Source organism: Podarcis filfolensis (assembly GCF_964270895.1).
Source record: "Podarcis filfolensis genome assembly, chromosome: 5".
NCBI classification, from domain to species: Eukaryota; Metazoa; Chordata; class Lepidosauria; order Squamata; family Lacertidae; genus Podarcis; species Podarcis filfolensis.
Window position 1 is genome coordinate 97909196 of NC_139608.1, and position 21073 is coordinate 97930268.

Sequence of the window (21073 nt, forward strand, 5' to 3'; positions counted from 1 at the left end):
GGACACGGGTGGCACTGTGGGTTGAACCACAGAGCCTAGGACTTACTGATCAGTAGGTCAGTGGTTCGAATCCCCATGACGGGGTGAGCTCCCGTTGTTTGGTCCCTGCTCCTGCCAACCTAGCAGTTCGAAAGCACATCAAAGTGCAAGTATATCAATAGGTACCGCTCCGGCGGGAAGGTAAACGGCGTTTCCGTGCGCTGCTCTGGTTCGCCAGAAGCGGCTTAGCCATGCTGGCCACATGACCTGGAAGCTGTACGCCGGCTCCCTCGGCCAATAAAGCAAGATAAGCGCCGCAACCCCAGAGTCGGTCACGACTGGACCTAATGATCAGGGGTCCCTTTACCTTTAAGCTATTTTTAAGTATGTGGAATTGCCTAGTTTTTTAGGGTGGGAGGTAAGGGGGTGTTAAAAGAAAAAAAAATGCAGGCTAAAATATGATTGGGAACAAAATACAGTTGAGCAAAGAAGAATAAACAGAACTTTAAGACTTGATTGAGAACTGATAGTTCTTGGTTAAGGATAAAACCGACATAGCAGTTAAATGATGTGCTGTGGACTCTTGGCTCAAGAGACTCTGGATTACTTAATTTTGCTAAAAGTAAGCATAACTTTAGAGAGGGCATAAGTGGGAAAAGTCTAAAGGCAAAACTTACTAATTTCTGCAATGGAACTCGATGCAGACATGTCATTCAAGTTTTTGTTCATACTTGTATCTCTTATCTCTTCCCACTCCCTTTTGTTTCAAAGCACTCAGTAAAATGTACTAATAGGTTATCATAATGCAGCAATAGGCTGTCAGCGTTTAAGATCTATCTCATATAATTTTGATTTCTTATAGTTACGATAATTGTTGTAGATTCCTGCAGGTGTATGTATGTATGTATGTTGTGGTTTCTGTATGTAGAAGCATTTGCTCACATAGGTCTCCTGTTACCTTTGCCTTTCTCTTTCTTCTTATCACTTCTCCTAGCATTGACATTTAAATTGTAAGCTTCTTGAGACGGAGTTGTTTTGATTCTCTTACATGAGTGCTATGTACAGTGTTGGTTCCATGTCCCCTTTTGTATAAAGGTAGGCAACATTATGCTAATTTAAACAGTTTTCCTTAAATCTTTGAGATTTGAAGAAAAATCAGTTTTAAAAAGTTAAGAAAGTAAAAGTCAGAGGTTGCTTTGTGCCTAACCCCAAGTGACCTTACTTCAAGTTCTCTTTCTGTGTGTTCCAAAGGAGCAATGTTCCCAGGCCCTTCTCGCAACTTTGGTTGCCAGCTGGCTCCGTCCCTTTCAAGCGGATACTCCTTTGCTATTTCCAGGGCCTGGCAAAGGACGCTTCCATTTGCAATGGGCTGCCTTTTAGTAATATCTGTTTAACTATAGTTTAATATGTAATAGTATGTTTATAAGCCAGCCTGTAAACAACTGAAGAAATTGAGAACTTGTAAGTCTTGCCCAGAGTGTCCTGTATGCTAATGTTTAGACTTTTATAGACTGGAATTCTTTTATTATTCTTATTTAAATTTACTGGCCACCTTCTTTTGGAGTCCTAGCTACAAACTTGACTAATATTTCATTGAAAATCAATAGTTTTCTTTAACTGAAAATAATCCTGGGGTGAAGATTTACATAGCTTGCATTACTAGCATACTTGATGCATTTACATTAACGTACAAAAATTGGCTTTTACGATATCGCTGCTGAAGCAGACATACGATAAAAGGGAATGGGTGTGAGTGCCTGTGGAATTTGAAGGGAGCGGCTTATATTTGGGTATTGTCTTTTTTTCTCCCCCCCCCTTGAATTTTAAAGGTGTGGCTAATATTCGGGTGCGGCTTATATTCGGGCCAATATGGTAAGAAAGCAAAATACTCTGGCTTCAGTCTTCTGGAAGGGAGATTTTAGGGTGTTGTGTTCCCTGACTGCAAATTGCAGTGGTTTGCCAAGCTGCCTAAAAATAAAGTTAGTAGTGAGTGACTTCAACATTTCCCCTTTGAAATATTGCTATTTTACACCCTACAGCCTGCAATAATATTTTTTCCTCCATTAGATTGTATTTTTGCTCCATAGTCGCTCCTGTTTACTTCTTTGAGTCACTATAAAATGTAACTTTTCTGTTACATGACAGGTTGAAAAATACTTTAAGTACTTGAGGCAAAGCAGACAAAAATAGTGGTAAAAGTTAAAGTACATTGATCCTGATGTTGCCCCTGCAGAACTCCAGGGAAATAATCTTTGCATTTCTACCAGGTTCCTTTCCAGCCAGAGTGCAGTAGCAAGCGAATGTTGTACAGTGAACAAAGTACCGCAACCTGGTTTTGAATTTTGAACAAGATATTTATTAAGGGAAATCTGCAATCATTAGGCATATGCAGAAAATGAAACTGTCTAGTATTATTTTATTTTATAGATGGGAAAAAGGAGTTTCATTTACATGCTCTCAAAGGCTTTGTCTCCGCAGCATGCCTGTAGTGCCACAGGGGCACGCTGGCATGTTAGATTGTTTTGAAGTGTAACAGTTGGATTCATTCTGCAGTGCCAATTAATCCTCCCCCTTTGCCATGCTAAAATTTAAAATGGAGTTGTTTATGCATCAGCTTTATTCTGTATAGAAGACCATATATGTAACAAAGCTCTATTTTTTATTTATTTTTTGAACCCCTTTTCACCCCTCTCTGCAAAGTTCTCCTTCCCTCCCAGTTGCAGTGGGGACAGTCTTGTGACTGCCTTCAGTATCCTCTAGCAGTGGTGGTGAGCCTATGGCACGCGTGCCAGGGATGGCACTCAGAGCGCTCTCTGTGGGCACGCGCACAGTCGCCTCGCTGTGCTGGAGGTGGGAGGAAGAGGAGGGCTCACGCACACGGCCACAGCCTGCAGCCCTAGTGCCGTAGCTTCCGTGCTAGGGGTAGGGGAGGAGTGAGGAGGAGGGAAGGGCTGGGTTAGGGTAAGGAGAGGGGGGTGTCGCCGCTGTGGAAGCAGCGGCCTCCCCTGACAAAGGGAGGTGACTTGAGTGCAAAAAAACTAACAACCCCAAGACAGGAGGGGACCAAGCAGCACTGAGACGGCCATTTTGCACCTGCAAGGCTGCAAAATGCTGCTTGTCCTTCACCCCCCAGAGGTGTGCTCACCTGGCAGGGAATCCACTCCTTTCCCATTTATGCTGTAAGAATTATAAGTCTGTATTCTTGCATTTCGTGTCCCTGTGATATCACTGCTAGTATCTCTCTCTCTCTAACTTTATAGCCATGTGCCCGCCTCCTTCAGATAACATTCCATGCATCTGATTAGGTGGACCTGAGTCCATTAAAGCTTATAAAATGATCAATTTGTTAGTCTTTCAGGTGCCAGAAGACTTTGCTGTAACAGACTAACATAGTCACCATTCTAAATAGGTCATCAGGGGTCAGCAAACTTTTTCAGCAGGGGGCCGGTCCACTGTCCCTCAGACCTTGTGGGGCCGGACTGTATTTTGGGAATTTTTTTTTTTAACGAATTCCTATGCCCCACAAATAACCCAGAGATGCATTTTAAATAAAAGGACTCATTCTGCTCATGCAAAAACACGCTGATTACTGGACCGTCCAGGGGCCGGATTTAGAAGGTGATTGGGCCGGACCAGCCCCATGGTGTAGATCTAGTAATTTGTGAATATGTAGCAAGCTTGTAGATTGTGAAGATGTTAATCCTATACCTTTTTCCTCAGAGTAAGTCTCCTAGATTTAAATTGCAATTAGTTCCAACCACATGTGCATAGCTTTGCAACACTAATGTGCTGCTGGACTAGATTATTGTGGCTTTCTTTGGATAGCTTTGATATGTTGTAAGGCGCTTTGACTGGGTGATTAAATGTTTCTCTCTTTTCCCCTTCAGCTTTTCGCTGTAGCCTCCAGTTTCTTGGAAACATTGCAGCTGGAAACAAAGCTTCTCAGCACAGGATTTGGACTCTTGCTTTCCCTTCGCTTTTCTTGTAAGCATCTTGTCCCGCCCATCAACAAATGAAATATTATATGGTTATATTTTAAGTTACCTTATTTACCATCCCTAAAATGTGTTTTTGGAGAATGAGAGAGTAGTACTTTATTTGTGTATGCTAATCACAGGAATCAGGTTAACTGGAAAAAAACTCTTGTTCTAAATTTGACCATAGATTGGGTTGGTTTTTGACATAGAGCGCAAGATCACCAGTAGGCTTAATATGTTTAACGTTTTGTGCCAAATCATATGCCGGTAGGTACAATGGGTTTTAATTCATTAATGCTTGGCTAAATACAAGTTTATCTTGACCAAAATATCACAGTTTACATACAAAAATTCAGTTATGAATTTAGAACAGGATCTTGAAATTCTTTACAGCTAGGTTTTAATAGGACTGCTATGAATTTCAAGAAAACCTGGTCAGTTGATTAATTGTTGATTAAAGCTGCATAAATTTGGGTATTAATCGCATATGAATAACTCAGTATATAAATAACTTTACTTGCTTTTAGATGATTTACAAATTCCTGATGGCAGCATTTTAGATAACACATTTCCTTTTGCATGTGAGAGAAGAATAAATGGTTATATTAATATTGCACTGGCCAACTCATTTTTTGTCAGTTATAGTATTAAAATGGTTACATTTTTTAAAAAAATTGCTGCCTGATATTAATTTGGGGCCTACTTTTAGTTAATTAATTGGTTGGAGTAACTTTGATTAAATAAATGTTGCAACCCCACTTTTTAGTCTCACGTCACCTCTAAGAGGAAATGCTAAATTCAAATAAATTGTTCCAGACATGTATAGTAGTTTTTGAAACCTTAAACTCCTTTCTCAATGAAAAACTAATGACTTTGTATTACACTGTTTAGAATTCGCAAACTACTTTTTAAATTGCCCATTGCAACATTGTCATGAGGCAACAAAGTTTTTGAACAAAGTTTGACAGAGTTTGGGGGATTTAAATAGAAAAATCTCCATTTAAAAATCTCTACTTGGCCACAACTCTAACCTGCTTCCGAAAACTGTGAGGGCAAGGTAGCAAACAATGAAGTAAAAAACACTGTACACAGCATCACAATTTAAACATTTCTAGTTACCATTCCATTCATATAAACATAAGCGCTTAACTTTGTATGAATTCCCTCTCTGTTTCCAAAGAGTGTCAAAGCAATTGGTGTTAAAAGGATGACATAATAATACAGCTTCAGTGCTTGCTTGCTTCAGTAGCAATTCTTAGATTAGCAGAACCAGACAGGAACCAATCCTGACCTTTCTAGTTTCAGGTAAATTTTTGGATGGATGGATGTGTGGGTGAAAACCCTTCTCTATAAACAGGCCTTTGGCTGATTTACATTCTATGGCTTTTTAAATGTGTTTGTGGGAGTGGGGTTATTGGTTTGTTTTCTTTGTTTTTGTTTTATTAAGTATTTTGTCTTCTTATTTTGTATTTTTATGTTGTGAACCACCCTGTGATATGGTATTTTATTGATTGATTGATTGATTGCATTACACATTGAGGGATTAATTGGGGATATCCATTAGAATAAAATAACCCCCAAATTCCCTTCCAACATTCTTAGATTCAGTAAATACCCATCACCGTTTGAAGAGTTGGGTGCATTACACATTGGCTGTTGGTACATAGCCTAAACAATCCAGAACAATAAATATTCCTGCTTTTCCATTTTGTTTTTGAGGAATTGCTTGAATCATCAAGATGAGAAAACGGTTGCCTATTGCTGTATGGTTCTTTTCACTTGTCTTAACCCTGAGAGGACAAGAGAACTACAGGAAGAAAGCAACTTGAACATTGCCCTTGCTGTTCTGCAGGCATCCAGGAAGTACCCGGAATCGGAATGGACGTCTGTAAAGCTCTCCTTTTTCCCAATACATTGCCTTAAGTCTTTGATAGTTGTCTTTTCTCAGATGAGATGTGCAGCTTGTGTTTAACTTCTTTTAGTAAATACATTGTAATAACTTAATATTGATTTTAATTCTAAGAGAACTTAACAATATGTAAACTTTATATTGGCCCAAAATAAGGCTGGGATTGAAAGAACTGAATGCCCAATGGTGCTCCATAGTCTCTGGTAGAAGTCACATGTTTCTAACAAGCTGGGCCATAATTACAATAATTTCACACTCTTCATCTCTTGCTACAAGTTGTTGTGGGAGGAAGGAGAATGTGATAAACCCTTTTGGATGTGCAGGTTGTTGGGCTTTTTTAAAGAATCATAGAATCATAGAATCATAGAGTTGGAAGAGACCACAAGGGCCATCGAGTCCAACCCCCTGCCAAGCAGGAAACACCATCAGAGCACTCCTGACATATGGTTGTCAAGCCTCTGCTTAAAGACCTCCAAAGAAGGAGACTCCACCACACTCCTTGGCAGCAAATTCCACTGTCGAACAGCTCTTACTGTCAGGAAGTTCTTCCTAATATTTAGGTGGAATCTTCTTTCTTGTAGTTTGGATCCATTGCTCCGTGTCCGCTTCTCTGGAGCAGCAGAAAACAACCTTTCTCCCTCCTCTATGTGACATCCTTTTATATATTTGAACATGGCTATCATATCACCCCTTAACCTCCTCTTCTCCAGGCTAAACATGCCCAGCTCCCTTAGCCGTTCCTCATAAGGCATCGTTTCCAGGCCTTTGACCATTTTGGTTGCCCTCCTCTGGACACGTTCCAGTTTGTCAGTGTCCTTCTTGAACTGTGGTGCCCAGAACTGGACACAGTACTCCAGGTGAGGTCTGACCAGAGCAGAATACAGTGGCACTATTACTTCCCTTGATCTAGATGCTATACTCCTATTGATGCAGCCCAGAATTGCATTGGCTTTTTTTTAGCTGCCGCGTTTTTGCATGTCTGCAGGGCTTTTTGGACTCTAAAATAAATGCCACTTGCAGATAGGGATGGTGAGAAATTTGAAACTCTCTTATTCACACTTTTTGAACTAATACATGAAGTGAAAAACAATTCTCATTTGAATTCACACTTATTTGTGCCTCCTTGAACGACGCAATGAGGAATGAGTATCCAGACTGCTTTCTGTCTGTCAGAAACAATAAAGCGGAAAGTGAGGCGAGTGCTGTGCCCGCCTTGAGCTCCTTGCCGCTTACGGTGTTAGGACCCTGAACACGAGATTCATCACCATCATTCCTTTTGATGAATTTTGTTGTATGTCCAGTTAGTAAACTGCTATAATAAATCCTGTTCAGGGAGAGGAGGACCTAATGGACATTGATCCCAGCTGAGTGATGGAGATGGTTCTGGGAGGAGATGAGGGAAAAAGCAATATCTAAAATGGAAAGTTTATTTTACTCTGTATCTGAAGAAGCCATTACAGAATCAGTAAGATTCCTTAGGGCATTGGAGTTATCCTATTCCAGAGCTTGTATTGTTGGGAAGAATAACAGAGGTAGATTTTCAGCAACTTGACACAAGTGGAGTTTGGTACTGGTTGTGATAGCTAGATTTTGCTGTGAGAAAGAAGCTTTGGAATAATTTTGTAAATAAATGCAAATACTTATATACATATTTTTTAATTTATATGCCACCCCTCTGACTGGGTTTCCCCAGCCACTCTGGGTGGCTCCCAACAGAATATTAAAAACACAATAAAACATCAAACATTAAAAACCTCCCTGTACAGGGCACCAGGCACATTTTGTGCCTAAAGATTCTCCATTTGCGAGCACCTCAAAAAGTCTGGGTGCCATTTTTTGTGTCAGGTTGACACTCAATGACTACTGAAATGTAGGTGCATTGAAGCCTTGTACAGTAGTGTATGTTAAGGATAGACAATATGGTAAGGAGTTTAATAATAAAGAGTAGAGTGTTTTGAAAACTGAAGTATGGTACCAATATTTTTATTGTAAACACCAAATTAACGTAAACATTTATTTATAATTTCTGCTAAAATGTGATATTCACAATGTGTCATTTATGTGAATTGCATATTAGTTCATGTTTATCAAAATGATAAATAAAAAGTGTTGCTGAACCCTCCTGTGGCAACTAGCCATTCTCTTTTGGGGCCCACAACCCAGGTCCCAGAAGCCATTTGGCTCCTAGCTTTTCTACCCCAGTTTCTAACACTGACTGCTTTCAGATGTTATCTAAAAGTCAGGCAGTTGTTTATTTCCTTGACATCTCATGGGAGGGCGCCACTACCGAGAAGGCCCTCTGCCTGGTTCCCTGTAACCTCACTTCTCGCAATGAGGGAGCTGCCAGAAGGCCCTCAGCGCTGGACCTCAATGTCCGGGCAGAACGATGGGGGAGGAGACGCTCCTTCAGATATACTGGACTGACGCCGTTTAGGGCTTTAAAGGTCAGCACCAGCACTTTGAATTGTGCTCAGAAACAGATATTTTGATTATTAAAAAGCCTTCTGTCTCTGAGATTCTTCTCAAAGAATTAGCCATGGTTTTATATATTTAAACGTGAAAGGCAAGATACCATATTTACTTTGATATACTGTGGGGGTTGCCTTAGTTTCAAATTTATTAGCATATTTAGTTGTTGCCCCCCAAAAAACCCCCCCAGTATACTCATTTTTGTTTTCTTAGAGGCATTTCCCTCCCTAAATGATGACTGATATACTCTATATACAGAAATAGTATATGCTGTTGTTTTAAGTGAGGGAATTATTTTTTCTAGCACAGTAGTGGCCTTAAAAAGGGGGGGATGGGACATTTTATTAATGTTGAAGGGGTGTGTGTGTGTGTGTGTATCTAGCTTTCTTCAGTTGTTGTTTTTCATCTAAACCAAGTTGAACCCCCTTCCCATCTACCAGAAATATACACTGCTTAAACTGAGCATCTTGGCCTCACTAGATATGGTAACCTGGATTTCTTCAGGTGCAGAATTGTACTGTCTGAGATAGGTTATACAGGTTCCTTTTTAAACCACAAAGCAATTTAACTTGGTCTCCTTAGAAGTTAGCCTGGCCAAGGGGTCTTGGGACTCAGTAGATCTTTAAGAGTCATACTTGGCAACTCACTGTGGCAGAAATGTGGGCTTAGGGATGTGAGCAAATAGGATGCTGTCCACTTGGCTGTACCCTGTATTATGTGCAACCTGGGGTAGCTTACTTGCAAGTAGATTGGTCAGAGACAAAAGGTTTTCCATATATAAATGTTCCTGAAGCAATTCACAATATATCCGGTTAAAAGGACCTCAGGTATTAGGGGTGGAGAAAGCATCTAGCTGAAATCTTGGATAGCCGCTAGATAGTAAAGGGGATAGTTTTGTGCTAAATACACCAATGGGTGGTTAATTATAAGGCAGCTTGTCTAATCCTTATATTGTAATGATTAGCACAGGCCATAATAATAATAAAAAAATAGAGCAAGGATCTTGTGTGGATGTATTGCATTGCTGACTGAGAGTGTGAGTTCTGTGCAATACATACTGTGCCAAATCGTAGATATATATATATATATATATATAGTGTGTGTGTGTGTGTGTGTGTGTGTGTGTATATATATATATATATATATATATATATATATATATATATCCGTCGTCTTCTACCCTGTTTATTATCCCAGTCCTGTAATCATTATTGTGGTTATCTACTCATATGTTTTCTTGGGTAGAGGGAGAGGAGATAGCAGAAATAAGATGGGAATGTCATGAACTGCAGTGTAAACTGATCCAACTGCTTCTCTGAGTTGCATTTCTTCCTTCCCTCCCCCTCCCCCTTTTACGTATAAAAAAACACTTCTTTACACGCAAGCAGATGAAAAGTCATGCCTTAGGCACTGGAAAATTTAAAAGTCTTCAAGAAGTTAGATAATTTTTTTCTATTTTGGTTTGCTCTAATCAACAGCAGAGAAGAGCCTTGTGTCTTTTGAAAGCTACCGCCTGTAAAAGGGAAAAGAAACAACTTTGGACACCATATGTTATCTATTTTAAACATTGAACCTGCAAACACATACTGTATATCTGGGATAGGGAAAAGTGCTTCAAAGATGCATTATAATTTATCCAGTATATGTTATAAAAGCTAATTTAGAAAAACTATGGATATTCAATTACAGACTAGATTTAAAACAAAAAAAAAATTTTCTTTCCAGTAGCACCTTAAAGACCAACTAAGTTAGTTCTTGGTATGAGCTTTCGTGTGCATGCACACTTCGTCAGATACACACTAGAGACTAGATTTAGGACTGGTGCTCCATTAAGGAAGGGTTCGTCAATGAGCTTCAATCAGCTACATTTGTCATATTAAAATTACTGATTTGAAGAAAAAGCATTATTTGTCTTTAGATAATTTTAGAACAAGCATTCCCTCCTGAGCACCCAAGGAGAGCCTGCTAGATCAAGCCAATGGCCCGCCTGGTCCAGCATCCTGGTCTCACAGGGCCAAGCAGATGCCTGCGCTCTGCCTCTACGCAGGACCTGAGTGTGCCCTCCCTTGTGGTCTTCAGAGGCAGACTGGCTCTGACAAGGGAGGTCCTAGTGCACGGCCCTCATGGCTAGTAGGAGACGCGAAGCCTGCCAGAAGGGCGCTTCCCCACTCGTGATTCCCAGCAATGGTCTTCAGAGGCATCTCACCTCTGATATGGGAAGTACCGTAATACACAACCACTGTAGTGGTAACCACTGATAGCCTAAACCTCCATGAATCTGTCTGACCCCTTTTCAAGCCATGCTGGTTGGGGGCCATCACTACATTTTGTGGCGGCAAATTCCATAGTACAGTGTGTGAAGAAGTGCTTCCCTTTCCCCATTTTGAATCTTCCAACATTCTGTTTCATCGAATGTCCCCAAATTCTAGTATTATAAGAGTGGGAGAAAAGTTTTCTCGGTCTAGTTTCTCCACACCATGCATAATTTCTATCATATCTCTTCTTACTCACCTTCTCTCTCAACCGGTAAGCCCCAACACTGTAACCTTTCCTTGATCATTTTGGTTTACTTTTTCTACATCTTTTCCAGTTTTGAAATACCCCTTTTGAGGTGAGGAAACAAGAACTTTATTCCAAGTGTGTTTATACATGCGAAGTCCAGAAAAAAGCAGAATTCTTTGGGGAGGAACCATTTTTATCTGTTGATATAGTTGTGGTGGAGGAGAGGATAATGGGGGAGAAGAAACTAAACTGTGCCCTTCTTCGTATTTGTTCTTAACTGGAATAAGCATATATATACAGTGGTACCTCGGGATGCGAACGGGATCCGTTCTGGAGCCCCGTTCACATCCCAAACGGAACGTAAGATGCGACAGCACATCTACATGTGCACGGGGTGCGTTTCGCCGCTTCCATGCATGCGCCTGACGTCATTTTGAGCGTCTGCGCATGCTCGAGCGGCAAAACCTGAAAGTAATGCGCTCTGTTACTTCCGGGTTGCTGCGGAGCGCAACCCGAAAGCGCTCAACCTGAAGCACATTCAACTCGAGGTATGACTGTATAGCTGATTCTGTACCTCTCTTCTACAAGTTTAAAGACCAGAAAATAGCGTTATCCTTCCCCACTTCGTAGATACTTCAAGCTTGTGGAGCTAATCATGAATGGAAAGCCAGTAGTTGAGACCAGAAGCTGTGAGGAAGAGTTTGAAAAGGGAGTCATGGAATTGTATAATCATTATGCTAGAATATGTAAAGTATTCTCTAGCTGTGTGTAAAAATATTTTTCAGCCCTCTTACGGGTTGAAAATCCTTCCTTTCTAACTTAGGGATAGTTTTATTTTTTCCTCTACAAAATTGTGAGCTCTCCAAAAGACCAAATTTGTTTTTAATTCCTGGAAAGTTGGAGTTTCCTCATGTTACAGGTTCCAAGTGCAAGTGAGGGTTTGATAGCTATTTCTCACTGGAAAAAATGTTCTTTAATTGTAGCGTTGCAACAGATACTTGACATCTGTAGAAGCAATGCTGGTATTCTACAAGAACTCTTTTAATAGTTTTCTCTCAAAGCCATGACTATATTTGACTTTTGAATGGGAATTGTGACTAATATAATCACAAACACCATGTGGAAATGATTTTTGTGCTGAAGCTGGGCAAAGCACATCTAATGGTCCTATTCTCAGCATTGAAGCTGGGCCACATTGCATAATATAAACACAATGCCTTTGTGGGTGGGGCTACAAGTGGATCTGGCCGTTTGGAGTGTCAGGGGACATACTTTGCACACTATGAGGATGCTGCTGAAAAGGCATATTCCCTTGGTGAATTTGCCTACTCTCATCTGCAATATTTAGGAGCACTTACGCCATGTTGTGAAGTCATTCTGTGAGTTTTCATGTCTCATTCCTTATCATAGGCTGGTGGAGAGAAGAAAAACTCAGAATGCAATGGTGTCATTGCATAGGGCAAGCGTTATGGGCGATGACATTTTTGGTGGTACCCCCATTTTGCATTTAATGTGTAATTTGGTTGTGATTCTGTTTGTTTTCCAACCCCCTTCCTTAATCAGTCAGATTTATTACTTGTAAAAGGTGTAATTTTGCTTCTTAAGGAAATGCAACTATTTTGGTTTGAGATGAAATAATCCTATAATCTGGTAAATCTTCCCTTCTCCTGTTTATAGCAAAATCATAGCACATGACTTGAATGGAGCTCATGCTCATGTAAATATATATAGGATTGCATCCTTAGTGTTCTATCTTTCTCAAAAACCAAGTGCCTAGTTGGTTACCTGGTCACCTAAAATTCACAGTCAGCAGCTAAAAAAAAATTATGATTGTTTTTTCCATCTTTGTCCAAGACTGAATCCTGAAGGTTTCAAATGTTTTTACAACACTCCTTGTTACGCAGCAGTGCATGATCCATTGGACAAAGGGGTGCATGTGGAAAGAACATTAGATTGGGAATCTCCATTTTTGTAGTTTAGGAAAATCTACAGAGGAATTTGCCTACTTCCGTTATCAAAGATGTCCTGGCTTGCGTGGGACAGGGAATTTAATCCAACTATTTGTGTGCATATGAAACTCAGTATCGTAATTGAGTTATCTATTTAGCATGTTTAACCTATTGTCTTCTGGACATTTACAAATGATTGTATTCTTGTTTCTCCCATTTACTTTATATTACGTTTAAGTCTGCCTGAACAATATCCAATTCATTTATTTTATTTTATTTTTTAAAAAATATCACTTACTATTTAATCTTCTTAAACTGGGGTCAAGGCGCAATGGACCAATTTCTGAAGTGTTGCCAGCCAGGACAGAAAGCGGGGCGGGGGGGGGGGAGCATTTGTTATATTTTGCAATGCTACCACTAAGCCAGCATACTTGAGGGGTCTGAGGACTGGGCCACTTGGTGGAATGCATGGTGTTTTGAATCGGACAGAACTGAAGCTTTGGCAACCCATTCCACCTGGATATGCCCTGTTTCAGGACCTTTTGCTCTCTACTGCTGGTGATAGCTTCCACCTGACTGGATGAAGTTGTGCCTCTCCTGTGGCAGCCACCCACCCTAAGCTGGTGAAGATGAGGATGATGATTTTATACCCTGCCCATCTGGCTGGGTTTCCCCAGCCACTCTGGGCGGCTTCCAACACCTATGAAAACAAAATAAAACATCACACATTAAAAACTTCCCGATACAGTGCTGCCTTCAGATATCTTCTAAAAGTTGTGTAGTTCTTTATCTCCTTGACTTTTGATGGGAGGGCGTTCCACAGGGAGGGCACCACTACCGAGAAGGCCCTCTGCCTGGTTCCTTGTAACTTCACTTCTCACAGGGAGGGAACCGCCAGGAGACCCTTGGGGGTGGATGATGGGGGTGAAGACCCTCCTTCAGGTATACTGGGCTGAGGCTGTTAAGGGGTTTAAAGGTCAGCACCAAGACTTTGAATTGTGCTCAGAAATGTCCTGGGAGCCAGTGAATTTCCTTTAGGACCAGTGTTATATGGTCCCGGCAGCCACTTGCAGTCACCAGTTCTGGATTAGTTGTAGTTTCTGAGTCACCTTCAAAGGTAGCCCTATATAGAGCGCATTGCAATAGTCCAAGCAGAAGATAACCAAAACACGTACCACTCTGGTGAGACAGTCTGCAGGCAGGTACGGTCTTAGCCAGATGGAGCTAGTAGACAGCTACCCCGGACACAGAATTGACCTATGCCTTCATGAACAGCTAGGAGTCTAAAATGACTCCCAGGCTGCACACATGGTCCTTCATGAATTTAGAAGGTTAGGGATTGCAGTAGCAATTAGCAAATATATTTATAGGCTAGAATTTATAATGAGATTGCCTGTGACACATGTCCAGGGCTGGATTTAGGTTTGATGAGGCCCTAAGCAACTGAAGGTAATGGGGCCCTTTATATGTCCAGCTGTCCTTTGTCAACAACAAATTTTCACTGTTTTTTGTGTTGAATATATGCTATATGGTAATTTATGGACCTAATAGCTATCTAAAGCCATTTGCATATAACAAAATATGTCTTTTATCAAAGTAATTGTTGAACTTATCTTATATTTTGGAAATGTACATCTAGTTTTCCCCCCTTAAAATTTTTTTGGGGGGCCCAAGAGAGTGGGGTCCTAAGCTACAGCTTGTTTAGCTTATACATAAATCCGGCACTGCACATGTCCATGGTTGCAAAGAAAAAAATAGTTAAATTTGTTGTTTTTTTGTCGTCTTTTTATAGTTTAGCAGGTACTGATAGAAATGTAACTTGATTAGTGACCAACTATTATAAAAGGCCAGTGTGAACTAACTTTGCACAGTGCAAAGTAGCTAACTTTTGCAGTTTTCCTACAACCAACAACAGTTTGTCCTATTGTTTTTCCTCCTCTTTCAGGTTCTTGATTGTTACCAACCATTTGCTGAAGTGCCCCGAGTTGGTCAAAGCCATGTATGCCAAACTGAGCAATCAAGAAAGGTAACCCCAAAAACCAATGTGGGTTTCAGCATTTAGCATTCCATATAGAGTATCCTGTTCACATGATTTGAAAAAAGAAGAAGTGTGGTTTCATAGTTGGCACACAATCTCTAAATACATGTTTCTATGTCAGTAATGGTTTTAAATTGGTTGGTTAACATTACAATTTAGCCACAACTGGCAGGGATTTAGATAGGGGTTGCAGAATCCAGGTTGGCGCCCTTACTCTGTAAGAAATGCACACACAGAAAGAGAAAATGAAGGCAAGATTTCATGCTTATGCCTTGATTTCATAAGTGCACCGCACCCTGTTGTATTTTATGGCTCAACTTATACAGCCATTTAATAGCTATTTGAAAAAAACAGATTTGCACCAAATAACTTTAGATATGCTTCACTACCTTGCAAAGGAAGTGCACAATGAATGCGACAATGCATTTGTGCCGTGTTCTTTTATATCGCAATCTGCACAAACATGCACATGAATTCTGTGTATGGAAAAGAGCAAGTGTGCTACTCTTCAAAAAGGAAATGGGTGGGGTAGAAGTCGCACATTATATAAAGTGAGGTAAGAATCTACAATATACATATTTTTAACACAATCAGGCAGGCCTCATTAAAAAAAACATAAGGAGATGTGGGCCAGCAACTGGCTGCACCACTATTTAGTGAACAGGAACCTGAAAGCCGGTTTAGGTTAGATTAGCACCCTGTGGATGGGATTTTTTTCTGGGGAGTGGACAACGTACGATGATCTATTCTGCATTCCTAACCCCACTTACATGGGAGTTAGCCCTATTGATTAGACATAGTTAGGATTACAGTCTTAAGTGAGTATGTTTTTTACTCAACTAGTTTTTACTGATTTTGAATCTGAAGCAAAAGCTGAGCTTTTAACTTGGCTTGAGGCCTGCCCTTACCATTTAGTTTATATGCTGCACTTAACCTTAAGTCGAACCTGTGGTAAACTTCCAGTGAGGTTTTTAGACGTGTAAGTTACTCTTTAGTTTTAAGATGTCCGTTTCATACCCTAAATTTGAAACTGAACTACGGTTGTAGTTGCGGTTTGCTGCAGTCCCCCAAGGCTGCCCTGCTAGAGTTAGAGCAGGAAAAAAAGGTTCAACAGACTTCTCACCCCTAGGATGCCACTCCTGAGCTATAATTTTTACAGGGTTTAGATTAAGCTCCTGCCGCCCATTGCCTTTCCCCTTATTACAGGGGAACAAGTTGTACTTTAAGAAAATACATGAATAAATGGTTGGTAAACACAGTACTTGCCCTTTCCATCCCCAACCCTCTGACTTGCTTGTTACCTTGACAGCTTGTTCCTGGGCCCTAGACTTCACATCAGCTTCGTAAGGAACAAGCAAAGCTGTCAGTTATCACTTTTCACTGTTGGTGCTAGCAGCAGAACTGTCAGCAATAGCAGGCAAAAGAAATCAAGCAGTGTATACATTTTATGAAACAAACAAACAAACAAATAACAACATAAACAGTTGCCAGGGGGCTCCCTCACACAGAGCGTGCCACTTCTGGCCACAGCCCTAGCAGCCAGAACGCAGTAGAAGGGGCAGTGGAGTGGCCTCCTCCTGCGTTTCTAGCTTGACATTTTCTTTTCTTTTTACTAGTCTGCTTTTTACTCCCAAGAGGGGCTGGCAAAGAAGGGACCAAGTAATCTGTCCAACCTCTAAAAGCCCCTCATATAAGAAATAGCAGAGAATTTCATTTTACAGGCTAGTAAGTTTTAAGACTTGGGATATAGTTTGGGAATCAGGATTCGTCTCAAGGGAGCATCTTATTAATTGAACAATAATTGGACAATTTAAATTGGGCTGGGGGTTGTTAACATTTTGTAACACAAGAATTGGGAAGACTGTAACCTAGGCAGTTGACTCCTTGTGAAGTTAAAGGAGTATATTCATGTATCTTTTCAAACTGTACTGCCTTTTAAATTTGGAAAAAATGAGGGTTATCGTTTGGGGAAAAGATTTTGGAACTTCTTCAGAGAGGTAGGGCCGAAAATATAGGAGCCAAAAAGCACTTTTCTGCCAATACATCATTGAAAGAGACCTAATTTAAGATACTCTAGATAATATGTGACACATCAAAGAATGAATATATGGAATGGATATGTTTGGATGCTTGAAATGCGGAATGGTGGATGCAGACTTATATGTTATGAAGATGACCCACAGTTCAAAATGATTGGGCTCAAGTAATAAGGTTCAGTTTGCAAATTGACATACTAACAATGGTTCTAAATTGTATAATGAATGTACCAAAGAAACCTGATAGTTAATCTTTTGCTAGTGGCCAGCATAATGCTTGTTCAATACTGACAAAAATTGTCAGCTCATTCTACTGGAGCAGCAGACTCCAGCCTGGTGCCCTGTTTTGGAACACAACTTTCATCTGCCCCAGCCAGCATTTCCAGGGGTCAAGGATTATGGGAGTTGTAGTCTTAAACAAGAAAGAAAAACAAAAAATGGGTCATTTCCTGAATTTAATAAAAGAAATGTATCACACATCTGGTATAGACTGAAGGATAAACTGAGTGAATATTACCTCTTACTTCAGTTTAATTGTTGTAAACCACTCTGATTTTTTTAAAAAAAATGAGTAGTGGTATATAAACATTTTTATAACTAGGTAAGTAAAAATCATACTTAAGGTGCGGACTGGAATTTCTTTGGTCAGAGACTCCATGAGGCATCAGGGGATCTGTGGTGGCCTAGCAACTGTGGTCTAATTTAAATATATTGATTGTGCCCTCCATTTGGTATACTTCAATGTAAATAAGCAAGGCTTGCATTTTTATTCTAGGGCTTCATTTTTAGAATTGATACAGTCCGAAATTGGTGAAAACAATGCAGTTATCAGTGCAGAAACAGCCAAATTTCTTGTAAGTTGTTTCAAGGAGAAATGTCAAGCCGTGCTCATATTGGCTTTTGCAGCAAATGATGATGATGAGGTAAGTACATTTTTATCTGATGTTGTAAACCTGATGAAACATGATCTGATCTAGAGCTCTGTGGCTCTCATTTGCATTTACCAGTTCAGCTCACTACAGAGAGTTACTCCGTACATGTCCTCTAAGACATTATTGATAGGAAAGCAGACATTTAAAGATCAAATGTTAATCTGCATCCATGGATTTTTCTGCTGTCTTGAAACAAATAGGGATGTTCTGTGGGTGGGCAAACAGCGCATGAGCCAATTTATGAGATCGTGGTGATTGAGTCTGTAGTATCAAGTGCATGAAATATCAGAGATGTTTGGATATGCATGTCCCAGTAATAACTTGTAATATTGCCACACAGTTGATATATTAGCTGATACAGTTCATCCTAATACTTGTGGCTAGATCACATTGAAAATTACTTGTACTCTCTTAGGCTACAAATGGGGGATTCCTTTGTTTGAATTCTTCCCTGTGGGAAGGAAAATAGCCTTCTGATTTGAACAAAATGTCAAGGAGAAGGCTGGAAACCATATCTCTTTCTGAAATCTAGTTCTTTATAGATATTTGGAAAGGAGGAAAATATACAATCATACCATCTTCTCAAATGGATATAATCCAGGAACAGATTGATCTGCTGTTTCTGTTAACTAGTTTGTTCATGCAGTTTAGAAAATCCTGGATTTATGATGACCTTTATCCAAACATTAACACTTCTCTATCTTATGGACTGGATTTTCAGTTGCAATTCCTGTCTTATTCAGGAAAGCCATAATATAACAGACGGCTCTGCCGCTGTAGCCCATAATTATCGCTTTCTAGTCTTAAATTTTATATAATCTGTTTTCTGCATATGATGATTTGCAATTACCACAGTTGGTACAGATCAATCCAGCTGCAGTTAGACAATTCCAAGCAACAGCTCTCAGGTTGAATAAATAATACACAAATGACAATAATTTCCCTTTCTATCTAATCACAAATACTGCACATTATTTCAAATGAATATTTATTGAACTTTAATGTAAATATAATTACTTTGCCACAAACTATTTAATTCTGTTGCAGAACAATCTTATATTGAAACTAATGTAGCTAGAGACTTTCTATATTTCTTTATTTCAAGTTTGTGTTTAGTTTTTAGAGTATCACCCTTGCAGCAGTATTTCTGTTCTTGATTATGTATTTGTGATTCTGAGGTTGATTGGATATTTGTAGTACAATATGCTCATTTGTATTTGACTATGTTGCAAGGCTTTTGAATTAGAAAAAAATATTGTTTTTGTCTGTTTATGTATTTGTTATATGTTTTGTTGTTGTTATAAAAACCTTTAATAAAAAATCATTAAAAAAAAAAAGAATTAGAAAAAAATCAGTACAGTGGTACCTCGGATTAAGAACTTAATTCGTTCTGGAGGTCTGTTCTTAACCTGAAACTGTTCTTAACTTGAAGCACCACTTTAGCTAATGGGGCCTCCCACTGCCGTGATTTCTGTTCTCATTCTGAAGCAAAGTTCTTAACCCGAGGTAATATTTCTGGGTTAGCGGAGTCTGTAACCTGAAACATATGTAACCTGCAGCGTATATAACCCGAGGCACCACTATACCAAAGAAGGTTGTAAAAAAATCAGCACAAGGGTAATAATATTTCAGTGCCAAAAAAACCTGAATTCTGCAGTCTGTACAAAACATGCAGTTTTGTTTGTTTTGAATAATCATGCATTTATACTACATTGGGACAAGGAACTGTGTTTGCAAGTAAAGCTTACCCCATGACCATGTGCAATATCCTCTAATACCATCTGGCAATTTCAGTAGGCATTTGCTGCCATAGGTGCTAGAAATTTACTTCTTAAGTAGGTGAAAGCTGAGATTTCAAACTGTTGCCTGTTTTTCATAGGAAGCACTAGTCACGATTCGGCTTGTTGATGTTCTTTGTGAAATGACATCAAACTCTGGACATCTGGAATGTCTGCAGGCTTGCCCTGATTTGCTTGAGGTGACTGTCAGTAAGTAAGAAGCACACACATTTTTTAAAATGTAATAATCTAAGGAGTAATGCTTTGTATTCTACTTGAAAGTAGGTTTTATAAGGAACACTTGACAGTTGTGACCAATAACTTAAAAATAGGAAGCAGAAAATTGATAGCATGTCTTCCAATATCTATATTTGGATGAAAAAGGTATTCAAAGGTTTGCTAAAGGATTAGCTAACCATCAGGTAAAACATCAGGTATAAGTTTTGGTGCTATATATGTTTATTCCAAGATATTGTGTATCTTGTATTAAAAAAATTACATATATGAACCAATTTTCACACACTACTTTCTGCATGCCTTTATTCTTCACATTGTACAGAATGTGTGAAACAGAATTGAAACTTGAATGCTCCTGTGAAGTAATTTGGTAGTAAATGTTATAATACCTTGGTGTTATGGCAGCAGTTGGAGCTGGAGAGGAGCACAGCCAGAACTTTTCAGCAGCGTGCACTAGAGTTGGTTCACATTAAATTGTAGTTTGTTTTTAACTCTGATTCTATGTGACATGTGAACTAGGCTTATGAATTAAAGGACTCTGTTTGACTTCTTATCTATTGTACCAGAGCAGAGGACTAAACAATAATTTCTAAAGTTGCACACTGAGCAATATTTGCTACTTTTGGTGCAAAAGAGTTTACCAGTGAGCTTAGAGATCAATAAGTACTTTTATGAATTTTCACCCAAATAGCCCTGCTGACTAATTAAACATAGGATAGCATAGAACACTGAAACCATATGTTAATGTTGAGGGTTCCCGAACATTCTTAGCCAGCAAGTTTTAAAGTATTTATGCAGCATATTTAAATATGCTGCAAAATACATTCAACTTGATGCTTGAAATGTTGGCTAACTTCAGGAAACTGCAGTAATATGACTCATTATACTAGCCTTAATTGAACCAGTGCATTTAGAACATGAGTTAGAATGTCACATACAGGAACCTGATCTTGAACAGGAATATTTTGTCTAATGCATTTACTATGAAGTAAAACAAAACTTAAGTATCATGGGCATTATAAAGATAATTTTTTTAAAAAAAGATAATTATTTTCTCTGTTTAGAAACTTTGCAGCTTACACATCTTGCTGGGAAGCAGAGCACAAACATCTTCACAGTGACTCATTCTGGGCAAGAACAAAGCTGTCATCCAGCTGTGGGGTTTAAGTCGCATCTAATTCGTTTGATTGGAAATTTATGTTACAAGAATAAGGCTAACCAAGACAAGGTAAGAAAAGCTAAAGACTGTAAGCAATTTGTTGTGCAG

At 39.4% G+C, this 21073-nt stretch overlaps 1 protein-coding gene across 3 annotated transcripts in view; it reads left to right on the forward strand.

Moving 5' to 3' along the window:
- ATXN10 (ataxin 10) overlaps window positions 1–21073 on the forward strand; it is a 64472-nt gene that overhangs the window by 17166 nt on the left and 26233 nt on the right. For all 3 annotated transcript variants that reach the window (XR_014548634.1, XR_014548635.1, XM_083615816.1), the window contains exons 4-9: window positions 3867–3963; window positions 5676–5840; window positions 14731–14811; window positions 17635–17782; window positions 19671–19779; window positions 20871–21034. Coding sequence is in view for 1 of the 3 variants with exons in the window: in XM_083615816.1 (XP_083471942.1) it covers window positions 3867–3963; window positions 5676–5840; window positions 14731–14811; window positions 17635–17782; window positions 19671–19779; window positions 20871–21034 (764 nt within the window). In the remaining 2 variants the exon portion in view is untranslated. The remainder of the gene's footprint in view (window positions 1–3866; window positions 3964–5675; window positions 5841–14730; window positions 14812–17634; window positions 17783–19670; window positions 19780–20870; window positions 21035–21073) is intronic.